Raw genomic sequence first — 17,446 nt, 5'->3', positions numbered from 1 at the left:
CTCCAGGCTTTCCTACTGCAGAATCACAAAAGCTTATGAGAAAGGACTTCACTTTTATCAGCTAATTCATAATAAGTACTACCTCTCTATCTTTTCTTGATGTTCCTGGTGCTAAATTCTTCATTTGCAAGCTATTTCCTTGATTTGGACATGAGTAAGTAATCAAAATTCTCTCTTTTAGACACCAGTTGAATAAGTAGAACTGACTTGAATCAAGGCAAGGTTACCTCCCAGCTGAGCTGTGCTTGCATGTAGCCAGCACCAACTCCTCTGACACTCTTTATCCTCTCCCCACCCGCACTCAGCTTAAGCCTTTCTCCTGCCTTAGAGTATTTAAGTTCAGGTACAAGCACCATCAGCAATGTTGGCACACTTGAATAAAAATGCTGTTAGTGCTAGTTTAGTTGTTGTAAGTGTGACTCAATGTGTAAGACAAGGTAAAGGTATCCAAAGTTAATAATTCCTACAAAGTAACAAACTGAATCAGTACTACAGCAGGTAGTACTGATTTCCAATCACCTGTACTCCTGTAGGCCAGAGGTGAAATACTGAATATACCAAGCACAGCACCATTTTTTAGTTCAACAAGTTAGAAGTAACTTTGTGCAACAGTTCTTAGATTTGTTTCTCCCCAAGCTTCACTCAGCCCTAAATTCTCTAAAATACCAGCTCCTGTTATAAATTGAGCTTAATACTTTGACAGCCCTTTCCTCTCACCATTCACTTGATCATGAAACAAATAAATAGATCCAGACAATTACCACTGCATTTATTTTTTAGTATCAAATGCTTGTGCAGGAAAGTTTAAGCTGCTGCTACAAAAAATAAAAAAGTTATAAAACATATACATATTTACATATATTACTTGTAACACAAAAATATAAGTTATTTACAAATACAAATACTTCAACAGCACAGATGCATTTTTGACTGTTGGCACCGAGTAAGCAGTGGGAAGAAAAAAAAAAACAGATTCAGATTATTTCCAAAAACTAATGCACTCAAGAACTAAGTTGCTCAATGTTTTGCTTGAACTAGTTTATCTGTCATTTAAGAAAAACCATGTTTTGTATGATACTTTACACAGAATTTGCAACATATAAACAGAGCAACCCTTCCCTTCCTACCTTTTTATCAGATTTTGAAAGAATTTCTGCATAAGCTGAGTAAAATCAGTCACTTTACTTGGAAGTCAGTGAGTGAGTTTATTAAGCTCTCATGACTTGACAGCCGATTTGCTTTAATCAGTGAGGACCAGCTGGATTAGTAAACATCACAAGAATAGAAGACAGACAGTGCAGTTTCTCTTTGATGTATTCTGGCAACTTATCATTTTCTCCATACCTAGAGAGGCAAAGCAGCATAGAAAAATTTAGATGCTTAAAAAAATTGATTTATTTCAGGACAATATAATTATTTCAAAACAATAGTTTTCTCACACTTCCTGTTTTAAATATGACATGTAATAGTGGCTGTACTCTAAAGACCAAGTAGATGCATTCCCAGCTCATTCTATTTGTTATTGCAAGTTCAGTCAAAGCTATGGCTACTTTTCTTTATTCATTAAGATTACATAAGCTGATCAACTGTGAAGTCATTGAAAAGCTAAGTTTTAATGTCTACAAACAAAAATCAGCCTCCCACTGACCATTACCTGGACTGTTTTATAGAGAAAACAGACTCACCTGGTTGTCTGGCCATCTGGAGACGTGTAAGTGATAGAAGCAACACCTGCTTGGGCTACCAGCTGGGATCCATCATTAAACTGAACCCACACTGCTCCACTGGTCAGCTAACAAGAGAAGTTGCATTATGGTTTGAGGATGTGAAATACAAAATTACACATCTAGTATTGTTCTAATTAACTGAAGCTGAAAGTTTTTCAGAGTTGCTGAAGGGCCTTAAGTATTATGGTCAGTCTTTTAAAGATAAAGATTGCATGGGTACTAGTTTGGAGTAAGAAGTCCCATGTAGACTTCCTACAGTTTCAGATGCTCGGCTTTAGTCATTCTTGTTAATGACAGTCAAATAAAGAATTACCTTTAGTTAACCACTTATAAAGAACTTTTAAGTAGAACGAAATATAAAATAGAGGCCCATTTGTTAGTGTTCAGTTATACACACTCTGAAGTTTTATATATATAAAGCAAACTTTTTCTGTTAGGACAGGAAGTTTTATGTGGATTGCCAGATTTTTAAACGTAAAGCTGCTTGCACAGAAAAGCAGAAGGAAAACGTCTTTGTAATGAAACAGCCTTTCCTGTTGTAGAGACAGATTCAAATCTCTTGCACAGATCTGCGACATACCTGTTAAAAACTCTTTGTCATGACACCTTTACATCTAATATTAGTGAACAGACAAGTTTAACAGTTTCAGTTTTTTACTAGAGTCAAATTTAAATGACAGAAGACACTGAAATAGGCAATAACAGCCACAGGAAAATTTTGATAACTGAAATAATGAACTACTATTTAGGTTTCTTCTACTTACGCAGTTCACCATGGTATTTATCTAAGACACTTAAACGTGTATTTCCACATACACATTTTAAACTGTACAACTGAATGATTCCTCACAAATCAAGTTTAATGACTAAAAACACATATCTCAAATTTAACAGGAAAAAAAGAACAGACTTGCCTCCTTTATCATTATTAATTTCTCACCTGAGAAGCCCAACCAACATTTTTCACAAAGACAGACTTTACCAGCTGGGCTGAATTTGGACTGCATTCCTTTTGATGAACAGATGAGTATGTAGTTTCAGCAGTGTTGATCATAAAAGTAGGCTTTTCATATGACACCACCTAGAACCCAGAGATGCACAGAATTAACAGCTTTGGTGTTAATCCCACTAATTATGCACCAGTTGTAGTGGTCAATTACCACCTGTTCATATATACAGACAGATTTAGCCTGTCTGCTTCATTTAACAGCATTACAATATAGAAACTCCAAAGGATTTTGTAGGACTTCTCCCTGTAGTCACAAAGGAAGTGGACTTTTTCTACTTCAACCACATTTCTCCTGTCAGAAAATGCTGTCCAGCTTCAGTAGAACGTTTTCAGGCACATTAGACTATAAAGCCACCCTCATTCAGATGACCAACAAGCCAATATCTTACAAAAGTACAGACAGTGCTATTAATTGGAAACTAGAATATAAAACATTAACAGAAGGGTTCTGTAGCCCACACAGAATCTGCTTAAGGTTCAGAGAGACAAAAAGTGATGAATTAAGGATAACAGAGGATCAAACATCAGAGGTCTTCAGGACAACATCACAACTACTCTCTGCAACGAACATGTTCTACTTCTCAGATATCTCCTCCCACAGTCAGAGAAATGACAGAGATGATGTGCTTAGCAGTATTAAAGATTCAGGTTCAGTGAAAAGATGCAAGTCAGGGAATGCCTCAAATAGGAGGATTTGGTCAAGAAAGAGATTGGGATCCAGATAATTACAAGAACCTCAGAGTAACTACAAGCTGTACCTCAGGATATACAGATCTAGCTCAAGTATTAAGGGAACAACAGAAATAGTTCTTACAGATGGAAGTGTTTGCTGTATAGCAAATAGAGACTGACTTTGAATGTTGAACCCTCAACTTAAAACTCCAGTGATGTGTAACCTTCAATCAGTGTGAAAATCAACACCAGTACTGAAGCCCTAAGCAATTTTTCTTGTCAGGTTCACCTCTGTCAAGTGAAAATTGTCAGATTCTGCATTAAGGACATGAGCCACATAATCAAAGAACGCAGATACAGGTCCAACAAATGTAGACTGATTCAACAAAGTTCAGATAATACAACCTCAGTGTGCCAAGACCCCAATATCATTCAGTCAGCTGAGGAAGTTTTATCAGGGCTGTGATTCAGGAACCAAAGCTTGGTGGGTCTTTTAAACAAACTAGATGAAATTGCTCACAAAGCCTTATTGGCTACACATGTATTTTCACTTGGGCTATTTTTCATACACATCCTAACACTTGATTATTTCAGAAAAACAACCTCAAATGCCCATATCCTTTGTGACTACCATTCAGTATAGTATACACCACTGAGGGCATGTCAGAGCTCTCAAATTGGAGACTGTGCTGTATAACATGAGTAAGGAAGTTTAAAACTGTTCCAAGGAGGCATTTGTGGTAAAGTTTTGGAATATTCTGATTTTTCAGATGATCTTAAATCCAGATATCAAAAGTTAATTGAAATCAAAGTTATCATGTCTAGTCAATATGCTCACAAATGGCTAATAAAAGCCTACATCCATACAAATGTAATTCCATTAGTTCAAATAAAAGAGCAATATTTGAATTCCTACAGGAGAGTAGCCTCCATGCTATGTGCTTGTGTACTTACAGGACAGTTTGGAGTCTCAACTGGAGTAGAACTGTCAGCCTTATTTCTATCCAGTGCCACATCTTCTTTTGAACAGTTTCTACTGTCCAACAGTGGAGGTGCTACAGGCTGTGGTGATTCAGTATTGCCAGGTTTTCTGGGAAAATGATGAGAAAAACTGGGAAAAGATCTGTCCAACAGGGACTCAAGAAACATGTGAGAAGATGTAGCTTTTGCTTCAATTGACTATGGACCATCCAAAGCACTTGACAGCAGTAGTCTTCTGCAGAATTGTTTTTACACGTGCTAATTGCTAGCCTGGTTTAGTCTGAATCCACAAGTGCATATTATCCTGGTATCAAAGGAGGCTCTGCAGGTCCAAAATAAGGTGTTCAGACATGCTATTAAGTTAATATTATGACCGTGAGCCTCTGTTAACAACCTTGGCGTCTGCAAACGTTTGCTGCATAAGGCTGTGAGTGGTAAAATTCAAATATGTAAGTATTTTCAAGTGAAAGATACTACCTTCCAACAATTATTGGAAAAAATGGAACATTTCCACTCCTTTTTTCCTCTTCCAAAACAGCAGATTCCAGTGCAAGGCATATACGATGTCCCTGAAAGTAGGAGTTTATTAAAGTTTTAAATTGAGAACTGTAAAAGTATTTCATACATGTTTAATGTGGAAAGTGAGCCCACACAAGGAAATTTCAATGGTACTGAATCTTTCAAGTGGTATAAAGCAGCTTCATCTGTTCTGTTCAGTCCTTTCACCAGGCAGGCAAACCTGCTTTACACACTAGCAAAAATTTCTTCTCAGTCTTTGTTGTGAGGCATTGTTACTGTTACCTCTGCATTCGTATCTGCTCTGTCAAAAACCACCATCCTCCTCCCTTAATAGTGTAACGAAAAATACAAAAAGCAACACTGGAAGCACATTTGTGAAAGGGAAACTGTAGAAGCTGCTTTGCACTGGAGAAGGTCTATGTAAAATACTTTACCTCATTTGCATGATCGATATAAACTTGTATTTCCTTCTTCAACCCTGCTTCACTTTCTCCTTTCAAAGTGAAGGATTTCCCTGATTTTTCAATCACACGAGTTATACCAGCTGTCTTGTGTATCTTTGCTCCTGTAAAAAAAAATGTAACAACTTTTAGTGTGAATTGTACAGAATACAGATTTCTGCCATTACATTCTACTATGCTAAAGTGTATCTCCATGATTGAGTTACTGGAAGAGTAAAACCACTTCTATGTGAGTTCTGTGTCTGGCAGAAATAAAAAGCCCCTTAAATTCGAAGTGTGATATTAATGAAATGCCCTCTATGGCCAAAGACCAGTACTGAGACAGGAAAAGGCAACCAATTGCCTTCTCCTTGAGTGTCCTTGGTAACAATGCTACCTCAGTTAACAATGGAAAGCTTGAAGAGGTGTAATAAATAACACTTTGATAACATCTACTTCCTGAAGTAAGGAACTAATGAATCATCAGCTAATCTACAAGTGCTAGAATAAAGGTAGAGTGGACAAACCCCCCGTTTTTAGTGCAGTGTTTTCTTCAAACTAAAGTGATTATTGTTTAGTGTTTGGCAATATTTTAGCACAGCTCTAGCATGATGATCTATTTGCATAATTGCAGAAATGAATACATACCATCATAAAAACAAACTTCAACATCTGCAGGGGGTGAATTTTCCATCAACATGCACTTGGCATTTCTTGTATAGAACGTCACTTTGGGGGTTTTTGTTCTTACCAACTGCACAAACTTGGCTGCATACTGGTATTTTTTCCAGTACTTTTCTGAAAAAGAAAATGTAAAAACTTTTTTAAGAGTTAGCAGATTAATCACTGTACACCAGCTTGAAAAGAAGTAATTTAAAATACATATTTGATAGCTGAAGTTTGTAATATTTAAGTACATGACAAAAATATGTTCAAAGAAACTGACTGACTTACACCAAGAGCTCCCACTATGAACGACAAAAAGATTACAAAAGCTTTCATTTTGGTGCACTACATTGTAAAGAGGTGACTCCTTAGAACTCCCATATAAAAGAAAATAAAACCTCTGGATTTACACTTTCTTTTGAAGTTTTTAAGCCATTTCCAGTTAAACTGTAGTTTGAATTTTATTATAAAAGGAGTTTTACTTCACAATTATCTGAAAAGTAGTGGCTAAAAGTAGTGGCTATAAAGTCTCAAAGTTTACTTAAAATAACACATTTATCATCATAATTTTAAAGTAAATTTCAAATTACCTGGCAAGTTGTCAAAACTATATATGCAGGTGCCTTCAGGAGAAGCAGGAGGTCTGTCATCAAGAAGAAAACCTCTTCCTTCATTTGGATGATAAACTGCAATCTACAAAAAGGGAACAAACTGTGTTTAGTTGCCACTTGCTACAGCACTCTGAACTTTTTAACAGGGTTGAAAATAAATCACAGTTTAATTAATTACCATGATTTACCACGAATGCTCTATTCCTCTAAGTAATTATTTAACAGCAGAACTTTTTCAACAATACTTCACCTATTCCAAAAGTCAAGTCCAGTTTTGCTGTGAAATAATTGCTTGCCCCTATATTTGTATATTATGGAAGTAAAGTTTACAGCTGTGCATATATAAACACTGGATTTCAAAATAATCAACTTAAAAAAACCCTAAAACCTCTGAAGGAATTATAAGCCCTTTATACAACTGTTAAGAGTCCAAAACATACTCACCACATTTCCATCACAAGATATTCTAAGAACTTCTTTCACGAGTTCCTGTGAATGGTGTTCTTTTAGAAACTCCATACACACTTCCCCAGTATCTAGAATGCTCACCTAAAATATATAACATATACAAGTTAAACAAAAAGTCCTTTACTTTCTGAAAAGGCAAGGTACCATTTTTTCCCACAAATGCTTTAAAAATGCTTTTATTTTTTCTCAAATGCACTGCAAACTTATGAATGCTTCTTACAGTAACTTTTGTTATTAGTGCTATTAAAACAGAGCACTTCACCATGACTGAAGGGTATCAGCCGAGTCACTGAAGGTGTGGCTTCTTTTGTGACAAAGCAAACAGACAGCTCAGCTCTATTATAAGCATTCTATATCCAAAAACTAAGATGCATTGTACTAATACAATTTTGAATTAAATTATTATAAATCAAGTTTCCTAAGAGCAAATGATTCTAATTTACCAACTGATATTTAAGAGACAGTTGCATTATATTTAATATTTAAACTGATCCCATTTTATGAACTGACACATACCACTGCATTTTTTGTTCTTTGCCTGATTGGTTTCAGCCTGCAAGCATTAAGAGGTGATACAATACTTCGCAGTGCAGGTTTCTGGGGTGCTGGTGGTTCTTGGCCCCACATTTGGGTTTGTTCTGAAGTTGACCAAATGCCACACATGGGAGACGGTTGAAATTTCTCAGATTTGCAGAGAACCCCAGGGATGCATTTCTTTGGGTTTAAAGAATGTGGACAGTTGACAGATGCATCATGATTCCTTATATCTTTTAATGGGTTCCATGCATTTCTTGGTGCATCTTGCTGCACATCCAGATGATACCGAAACCCTCCATGTGCATTACTGTTGCCAGTTAGGTCTGCAGATGGTTTCAGAGGAACTGAAGGCATCAAAAAGGTAGATTGTAGATTCAAAAAGTCATAGTCAGAAGAAAAAAAGCATGTTACATACAGTTTTAAAAGCTTTTTCAAAAGATCATCTTATAAGGCTTTATTTAAGTGAAGAATGGGATTCCTTTAACCCTCAGTCCAAATCACCAGGCTATGACTTTAGTAGCAATCAATACCACTAACAAAATTCCAGTGCTACTTAAAATAAGCTGTTACTAGATTCCATTGAAGTTCTAGTTCATCTAACTAGTGTTTTACTATCAGAGGTTTTAGGACTCAAGATGTTAAATGCATACTCCAAATCCCTTTTCTTATTTCTAGACAAAAAACTATTTTTATCTTAAGCTTCCTTCAAGTGCTTTCCTAGTTTTGTTTAAGCCTTTGGGCAATTTCTACCTCACCGACTTAACTATTGCACTCCTCCTGCCATGTGGCTGAACAATTGAGAAGGGACCAAAAATGAAATGGGATTATTCAGACCATATGTTATCTGATTCCAATTCCCTGTAGACAGGAAGGGAAGGCATCCAGTAATATCAAAACAAAAAAGGCCAAAATAAATTTGTGGTTTATTTCTATGATTACATTACATTATTTGCAAATGATGTAACATGATGCATGACAAGTAAAACCTCCTTTCCTTCTGTCTCTTTTGTCCTTTCCTCCACCTCTCCTTCTGCAGCATCATTATCTTTCACATTCATTGAGGTTCCATCTTCTCTTAAGGTGTACTTGCACAGGTAAATTAATGGGGCTTTCAAGTCACCTGCTAATCTTTTGTCATGTGTTTACACTTACATTTTTGGTCACAACTGTGTAATTATGGCAGGTTCTAGAATTCTGTTATCCTCTCTTGTTTTTGCTAAAATACTAATAGAAAATAAAAAGCTTAGGAAACTAAGTATTCAAGTTCAGTGCACAAAGAAATGAAATACAGAAAAACCCACAAAAACTGTTACGAGTCACCAACTTGAGTGCAAAAATATGCAACTGATGAGGAACACACCATTTGTTTGCATGCTTCCAAGCCACTGCTGCATCGTCTCAGCCTGGGACTTCTGCTCTAGTAAACCAACCTGGGGCTTCATTGGGCAGAGAAAATTTGAGCTGCAAAATAAAGTTACACATGTAATCAAGATTACATCAAAGACACTTACACAACAGAAGTTAAAATGTTGCAGCTGCAGAATGCACAACACTTTTAGAACATTTAAGAAATGCAGGTTGCATTTGGTAGCTTTAGGCAGCATAGAACATGCTTCTTTTTCACTGGGTAATGCATAAAAAATAAAACACTGATTCCAATGGAATAAAAAGTTATTACTAATTTTTAGCACAAATGTAAGACTGTTAGCACTCACTCTTGGAGCTGACATACATGAACAAAAAGAGTCATTCATAATGCTGCCAACAGTGACTGCTCTTATATCTAGCTCTTAATTCATGGTTCAGGAAACGGCCTTGGAAAAGACAGTGATTACATGACACCCATGTCCCAGTGGATCTCATTCAGCATAAAACACATGCAGCTGAAAGATGTAGCCAATCCTACTGTCTAAAACAATTTGAATTTATATAAAATACAGTCTATCCCCCAAATTAGATTTTATTACCAGTTTTTTAGACAATGTGTATATTAGATCTCCATAATCACAGGTGAATTCAAGCTATCATCCACATACTGAAGGATAAAGAATACACACAAAAGCACCAATCTGTTCTGAATTCACACTAAGCTCCTGTGGCTTTTTTTTTTATCTCCATAGCCTGTACCTTGTCTGCACTTTCTTTTTGTGATAATTCCTACTTTCCATTGGCAAAGACTTATTTATCACCAAACCCACCTCAAAACCACAGAATATAAACATCTAGTTTAAGTCTTAGGACCTCACATTTAAGATTGCTGTGCAGGCTAACTAGAGATGGAAGAGGCTTTCTTATAATCAACTAAAGAACGTAGTAACCATTCAGTTAATCCTCCCACTTGCATTATTACTCTTTCATGTTTACATTAAGCATGGGTTTATGGAGTCATGGAGAAGAAAAGTAAGCATTACATTAACACTTGCATAAATTTTTGATTCATCAAATATTTCTCAAACTAGAAAGAAAGCACATGCCCACTGAACTTACTGAACAGAGCCTTATGCCAAACACTTGAGAACAATCAAGAAAAACTTCTTACTCCATTAATCTTTGCTAAAGGGAAAATTGCTTGTTTGTCTTTTCCCTGAACTGATTTGCAAACACGAACACACACAAAACGATGCCTCTTCCTAATGCAGAGAGAAATGCAAGAACTAAGATTAAAGCCTTTATACTAAAGTAGGAAACAGTTCTTTGATATTCCGCTGATGGAAAATGTATGGAAAGAAGCCAGGATTTTCATCCAGAAGCTGCAACTAAGTACAGGACTAAATTTCAGATAATTGAGTGAGTGACACTTTCATTTCTGGTACACCACTTCTTTATTCTATTGCCTAATCTTCACTTATTTTTTCCTTTCATCTTCTCTAAGCATAACATAAAGAAAAAAACCACAAGAGATCAGCAAGTAAAAATGTTGGTAAATTACACTCTAAATGCCTTCTACCCTAGTCTGTCTCTTCTACAAAGAACAGTTTAGCTAGGCATTCTACTAGAATTGATGTGGGGAAAGAAATACTCAACTTGCTGCACATGGAAACAAGTCAATAATAAGAGTATTACCAGCTCTAAATTTCATCTTAATAAAAACTGATTCTTACTGTGGTTGATCTTTTACGGGTGGAGATATCTGCCCTTCAAAAGAACCAGAACTACTAGAAGTCTTCTCCTTAAATATTTCTCCTATATCAGTGTAGCTGTTGGCAGGTGAAAAGTATTCCATATTTTCCCTTGTTCCTACTTTAGGCTTGGAAAGCACTTCCATAGAGTGACATCGATCAACGATATTTGATATGCCTTGAGTCTGACTGTGGGATGTGCCAGACCTATCTGAGGAGTGGGCTCTTCGGAGGTAGCGTGAATGGGGTCTGTCCACATCAGGCTGAACAGTTCTTCCCCTGCTGGTTACACTAATTTCTTTTCCCTGAATTCCCCACTGATGAAAAGAGCCAGTTCCATCTGCTGATGAATTATTACTGGAACTATTTTTTTTAGGAAAAAAAGTAATTTTATTTGGGAGTGGCTGTCCAACTAATGGCTTTTTCTTTTCCTTCAAGCAACCACTGGTACTGATGCTGGAAGAGCCTGTGAAGGTTGTAGAGATGGTAGCATTTCCACTGTCCATGGAATCTTCTGAAGTTCCCACATCTTTACTCCGTACAGAGCTCGACCTGGACATAAAAGGATGATCCAACACTGAGGAAAGGCTCAAACGATCTGCCGGATTTTTGCGGAGTAACCTGTGTATAAGGTCTTGTGCCTCTCTTGACAAAAAGGCTGGCATTTCATAGTCTGCCAACACTACTTTATTCAGTGTGTTCTTGACTGTGTCTGTGTCAAAGGGTGGCTTTCCAATAAGAAGAGTGTAAAACATACAACCCAAAGACCATACGTCAGATTCAAGTCCATGTGGACTCCTTGTGGCTATCTCTGGAGAAATGTAATTTGGAGTTCCACACATGGTGTAATGCTTTTCATGAGGCATTTTCAGCTGAGTTGCGAGTCCAAAATCAGCAATCTTGACATTCATGCTATTGGTGAGTAAGATATTAGAAAGGGTGAGGTCTCGGTGCAGTATTCCATGAGAATGAAGATACAGCATACCCGTGATAATCTGATGCAGGAAGTGTCGGGCTGCCAAAACACAAAACCAGATGTTGTAGTCTTATAAATGAAATCACAGCTCTGAAAATAATTCAGCTTTAAAACTGCTACTAGTCTGGCTTTTTTTTTTAAATAAAAAGAACATTAGAAGGATGTTTAGCATCATCTACTGAGACTGGAAATAACTTTCTGCTTTCTGTTTTAAGCAAAGTTGGCATGACTAAGCTCTAAATTAATAAAAGCTTATATAATCCAGATTTGTGTCTTTGCTAATAGAATAAAGCAAACGAGACTGGAAATCTTTTCAAGTGGCCTAAACTTTCTTAAATTAGGTTCTTAATAATTAAAAACAATGTTGCTCATTACTTACAGAAACAACAAATACACAAAATCAAGCAGCTTCACTATGTGGAGGTCATAAAATATAGGAGACAATTTGGATATTTGTTTTAACATTAGCAAACTCATAAGGCTAGTGGTATTCCAATTGCTCAAAAACGTCTAAGTTGATGATATTGGGATGGCCTTTCTGTTCTATTACTCTAGAAATTCAGGGAATATTCAAGAGTTATAGTTGACAGTAGGAATAATAAAACCTCATCCATCCTGACAGAGCATTGTTTATTGCAACGGTGCAATTGCAGCAATTTTAAGAATCATTCTTTCTAGAGCAAACAGCATTCCTTCTATTCTTAACAGAGGGCAAGGACTGGTGAGTAACAAACATCAGAAGAAACTGCTCCTCAAAGGAAGAGGCTGCTTTATCCAGGTCAGCATTTATCAGCTTTTAGAAGGTACCATCAGATGATCCCTTTTTTCAGAAATAGATGTGAGTTAGAGAGATGATGTCTGTATAGCAGTACCCCTTTAATCCAGTTTTGTGATCTGGGTTTCAAAAAATCTGTACCTATATTAGTTTTATGGAATTAGATTAGAAACTGATAGAGAAAAAACTGTGAAGTAGAGAGGCAATAACCACTGAATCCACACAGGTTGAAACCAGAACAGCTCCTTTGGCTGTTCTCAACTGTGCCCTCAAACATTATCCAATGCAGCTTGCTTTGCTGTATTTTGTCTTATTGTGCTGTTCTGGTTAGGCTTTCAGTGGTCCAGGTTCTAACTGAAATCCTCTCTCTCTCAACTGAAAAAAAAATGAAACATTGGTAAACTCTTAAGCAAATGAATCTTTCATTCAAGACTTCTTTCTCAAAACACTATTCAGAAGAGTAACATAACTAATTTAAAAACATTTTAGCTTTACTGTGACAGTAACTCGCACTGAAGGATAGGATTTTCAGTGCTTTCTGTAAGAAACTGCAATGAAACCACAGAATTTTTCCTCAGTTATTCAGAACTTCCTTCCAGATGGAGTGTCAAATTGGATACTTCCTTGCTAACTCAGTCCTTAAGCAACACAGGCAACTGCATTACCTTAATTTCTACACACAGCTTAGAACACAATCAGTATTTCCAAGAACACGACATAAGGCAAACTATAATCCTGAAGGCTTTGTAACTGGTGACATGCAATGCAGAAGAGGGACAACATAAAGAAAGCAAATCCAGTTTTCCCCTGTGGAACCTCCCAGCCTTGACCTATACTTCAATGTAATTTTATGTACAAAGGTAAGCTCTAACTTCTATATACCTCTGTCTTCCAAGATCACTGTCTATTTTCTTTATACCTCAAACAGCACAAACAGCAACAAAACATTCAGAAATACAAGTGAATATATATATAATAATAATCTCTAGATTATCACTTACCACAAAACTTTAGGCTGCAGAGACTGTGATAGCAGTTTTAAATGCTCCTCCTCTAGCATTAAATATTTATTGAGTGAGCCAAAATACAAAGAGTTAATGTGAAGAGCTCCCCAAAACCAAAAAATCTCACCTTCATCTTCTGAAAAGGGTTTCTTTCTGTTCTTTATGTATCTGCTCATTTCACCATTGTGGCACATCTCAAGTATCAAGTACACATAGTTGCTATCTTCAAAATAGTTATAAAGCTGGAACATAAACCAAGGAAACAAAATGAAAATATACATATTGTAGACTATACAACAAGTCACATACACAGCCCTCTGTACAAAACCCATGATTCTTACCTCGAGTATGGAGGGATGCTTTAGCTGACAATGTATTTTCACCTCATTCTGAACCCTCTGTACCATTCCAACTTTGTGCATGGCTTTTTTATCTATCTGTAAATGGATCACAGAATATTTTTCAAGCACTCCAACACTGACTACATACACATTAGTTTCAAGTGAACTTGAAATTTTAGATGTTCAATGTTGTCTGAAATTTTTTAAGTATAATCAAGTTCTCCCACAGTTTAACTTATTATTATTTTAATGAACAAGTGTAGTAAATTACTGGAAGAACACCACAACAGCAGGAATACAAGCATTAACATTTTCAATACTAACACTAATTAATGTTTTTTATGACATACTTAAGTAGAGAACCCTAATTCTGATTTTGCCTGGCAGATATGTTAAATCTAGTTAACATTAAAAAGATGGCTACACAGAAGTAGCATAGATTATAAATACAACTGGTAAAACTGTAATGGGCAAATTTCCTTCACAAACAAAATTTATCCTGGCACTGAGGAAAAGTTTTCAAGGCATTTTTTTAGGTCTTCTCCAACTGCATGGATTCTGAATTAGGTCTCTGTGGTCACAAATTTTTGAAGAATATAGGGCTGATTGTCCAACCAATACTGAGTATTTGAGCTGAAGTTCTTTTTAACACACCATAAGGATTTCTATTAATTACCAACAGTGTATTTTGTTGTACTGCATCTTCCAGGATTGAAACCCAAACTAAATACCCATTATACACAAACAAGCAACTCAAACATCAACGCCCAACTGTTGCAACTTGTGTTCCGTCTCCTGGGAGACGGACGCTTCCCTGGCTGTGTGCCTTACCATTTTGATGGCCACTTCCAGACCGGTTTTCAGGGATACTGCTTTGTAGACCCCTGCGAAGGAGCCCTTCCCCAGAAGGTTCCCCACCTTGAAATCCTGCAACGCGAACAAACAGCGCCGTCAGCCCGAGGCTCTGTCAGCCAGGCTTCGGAGCGCCTCGGACCCTCCCACCAGAGACGGGAACCCATGCACGCCCCGCGAGGCCGGGATAAACATGGGGCGTCCCCGGGGGGTACCTGCACGGAGCCCTCCGGGGCACGGCGGCGGTGTCCGGCGGGGCCGCACAGCCACCCGCGCCGCATATTCCTGCTGGCACAGCGCTCCTTGCTCGCACTGCCGCTGGCGCTGCCCGGGGCCGCCTTCCCGCCGCACTTCCCACCGCTCCCGGGGCACGGGACACACCCGCTCCCGGCTGCCATGGCAGCGGCTGACCCCAGAAACACGTGGGGACGAAGCGAAGGCGCGGGAGGAGCCGCGCTCCCGCAAACACCCGCCGGGGCCGGGCGGGGGCTCCGCCCGGCCCCTCCGCACCCCGCGGCCCCGGCACACGGCGGGAGGGGCCGCGCTCCGCACCTCTATCTTCTCGCCGATGCAGGTCGCCATAGCGTCAGCCGCTCTCACCCAGGTCCCGCTACCGGTTGTGCCGAGGGCCTGGGCCGCGGTTGCCCATCAGGGCTCTCCGGGCCGCCCGCCCCGGCGCAGCCCCGCTCGTTCCCGGGCCCCGCAGCGGCCGCTGCGCGCCCCCGCCGCCGACATTTTGAAAAGTCGCGCCGTTACCCCCCCCGGCCCCGCCCCGGGACGAGGCTGCGTCTGACGCAATCACGTCATGCAGCGGCGCTCCCGGCTCAGGCCGGGAGGTGCTGCCGCGCGTGCGCGAGGCGGCGCGTGCCCGTTTCTCACCCCCCGCCCCGAGCAGCCGTTACGGCGCGTGCGCCCTGTGAGGGGCGGGAGCGCCATCGCCTCAGCTCAGGGTGTGTGTCACCTCAGTCCTTTGTGGCAGCTCAGCTCAGGGCCGTGTGTGTCACCTCAGTCCTTTGTGGCAGCTCAGCTCAGGGTGTGTGTCACCTCAGTCCTTTGTGGCAGCTCAGCTCAGGGCCGTGTGTCACCTCGGTCCTTTGTGGCAGCTCAGCTCAGGGCCGTGTGTGTCACCTCAGTCCTTTGTGGCAGCTCAGCTCAGGGCCGTGTGTCACCTCAGTCCTTTGTGACAGCTCAGCTCAGCTCCGTGCATCACCTCACCCTGTTGTGGTGGGTTGCTCCTGGCAGGACTACAGGTGCCCACCAAAGCCACTGTGTTACTTCCCTCCTCAGGTGGGCAGTGAAAATATAAAAGACTCATGGGTCAAAGACAGGGAGAGATCAGTCACTGTCACAGACAAAACAAACTCGATTTTGGGGGAAAAATATTACCAATCAAATCAGAGTAACATAATGAGAAATGAAACCAGTCTTTAAACACCTTCCCTCTTGCTCTGGCACCCGGAGCACCTCCTCCCCTGACCTTGGTGTGTGCACAGCTATTCCTCACACATATTCTCACTACACTCTGATTGTAATTGTATCTGCACAATAACTTTTTTCCTCCTTCTTAAATATGTTACCACAGAGAAGATAGCGCCGTTTCTGACTGGCCCAGCCTTGGCCAGCGGCTCATCCGTCCTGGAACCGGCTGGCATTGGCTCTGTTGGACATGGCAGGAAGTTTCTGCCAGCCTCTCACAGATGGCACCCCTGTACCCCCCCACTACCAAACCCTGTCCGCACAAACCCAATGCACCTGTATGTCACCTCAGCCCTGTGTGTCACCCTGGCCTGGTGGCAGAACAATGACCACTTCTGACAGGCCTATGTGCTTCCACGTATCTCTCGTCAGGGTGGTAAGAGCCTCCATGTAGCCCATGCCCTCAGGGGGCAGGGCTGCCTGACATTGCCATGGAGCAACCTGGGCCCCTTGGTGGGAGCCAAACTGAACTCGGGAGGTTGGCTGGTTGGTGGTGAATGAACATTATTCTTCCTCATAAAACTAACAGAGCTACTTACCTCATATAGGTATCTCCCTCACCCTCATCAGAGAGCTTTGACCTTTCTTAACAGGTGTATCAGTTTTTCATGAGTGGAAAATATGTGTATGCACTGGAAGAAATTTGAAGTTGATTGGAACAGGAGGAGGAGCTGTCAGCACAGCGGGCAGAGAAGAACGGGCTCTGTTCAAACACATAATTTTCCAGAATTCTTCCTTTTGATCGTAATAGCAGTTAATGAATTGTTCTTTTCTCACAATCTGGTATTGGGAAAAGGGCACTCAGTACTGTAATGATCTTACATGGTGAAACATTTAGCAGTAAGAATTCTTTCTAAGACAATATTTTCTATTAAGTGACCAGGTTAGCATTCTCCTACCTGTATTATTCTTAATTGTTTGTCATTAATAAATCACTGTTTCCCATAAAACAGCAGGTTTTCTCAGCTTTTTATGATGTCCTTTAAGAGGCATACCCCTTTTTGTAGCATAATCCTTCCAAAGACCTTGTTGTATTTTTGTGCTTTGCATTTATGGCATGTATCTTGTAAGTGTGGCTCTCTGCTCGTCACACATCTTCATACTGCAGAGATGAAATTAACCTTCTTGCTTACTGTTTAGTTACAAAATTATCCAAGTCAAGTGGTTTTGAAAGTAGAGCCAGGAAGACTTTACAATGCTTTTAATGGAATAGAAACTAAGCTATAGAGGAGTAATTAAATTTTTTGGAACCATTCATTTGGAAAGGGATTGG

The 17,446-nt window shown here is 39.5% G+C and overlaps 1 protein-coding gene across 2 annotated transcripts; it reads right to left on the bottom strand.

Annotated features, from left to right (window-relative positions):
- Positions 1 to 748: 748 nt before the first annotated feature.
- On the bottom strand, positions 749 to 15,447 carry PLK4 (polo like kinase 4). 2 transcript variants are annotated; one of them, XM_071555567.1, is made up of 16 exons: positions 15,250 to 15,447; positions 14,677 to 14,772; positions 13,846 to 13,941; positions 13,632 to 13,746; positions 10,732 to 11,764; positions 8,991 to 9,091; positions 7,610 to 7,974; positions 7,070 to 7,174; positions 6,605 to 6,707; positions 5,997 to 6,146; positions 5,343 to 5,473; positions 4,867 to 4,958; positions 4,363 to 4,498; positions 2,668 to 2,808; positions 1,686 to 1,792; positions 749 to 1,344 (listed from the first exon to the last, which is right to left on the bottom strand). In XM_071555567.1, the coding sequence occupies exons 1-16, from the start codon at positions 15,277 to 15,279 to the stop codon at positions 1,245 to 1,247; spliced, it is 2,901 nt and encodes a 966-aa protein (XP_071411668.1). In that variant the 5' UTR covers positions 15,280 to 15,447; the 3' UTR covers positions 749 to 1,244. The 2 variants fall into 2 exon arrangements, with proteins under 2 accessions (XP_071411668.1, XP_071411667.1); XM_071555566.1 differs by lacking the exon at positions 15,250 to 15,447 and adding an exon at positions 14,913 to 14,978.
- Positions 15,448 to 17,446: the final 1,999 nt, after the last annotated feature.

Source organism: Pithys albifrons, chromosome 5 (genome assembly GCF_047495875.1).
Source record: "Pithys albifrons albifrons isolate INPA30051 chromosome 5, PitAlb_v1, whole genome shotgun sequence".
NCBI classification, from domain to species: domain Eukaryota; kingdom Metazoa; phylum Chordata; class Aves; order Passeriformes; family Thamnophilidae; genus Pithys; species Pithys albifrons.
This window is presented reverse-complemented; position numbering and strand designations above follow the sequence as displayed.

What these genes read in the sequence shown, in the direction of transcription:
- PLK4 (XM_071555566.1), bottom strand. Translation starts at nt 14,978, where the DNA reads ATGCGGCGCGGGTGGCTGTGCGGCCCCGCCGGACACCGCCGCCGTGCC. An exon ending in AGCATCCCTCCATACTCGAG is followed by an intron (nt 13,747 to 13,845) that starts GTAAGAATCATG and finishes TTTATGTTCCAG; the next exon opens with CTTTATAACTATTTTGAAGA. An exon ending in CCAGATGGCCAGACAACCAG is followed by an intron (nt 1,345 to 1,685) that starts GTGAGTCTGTTT and finishes TTGCCTCTCTAG; the next exon opens with GTATGGAGAAAATGATAAGT.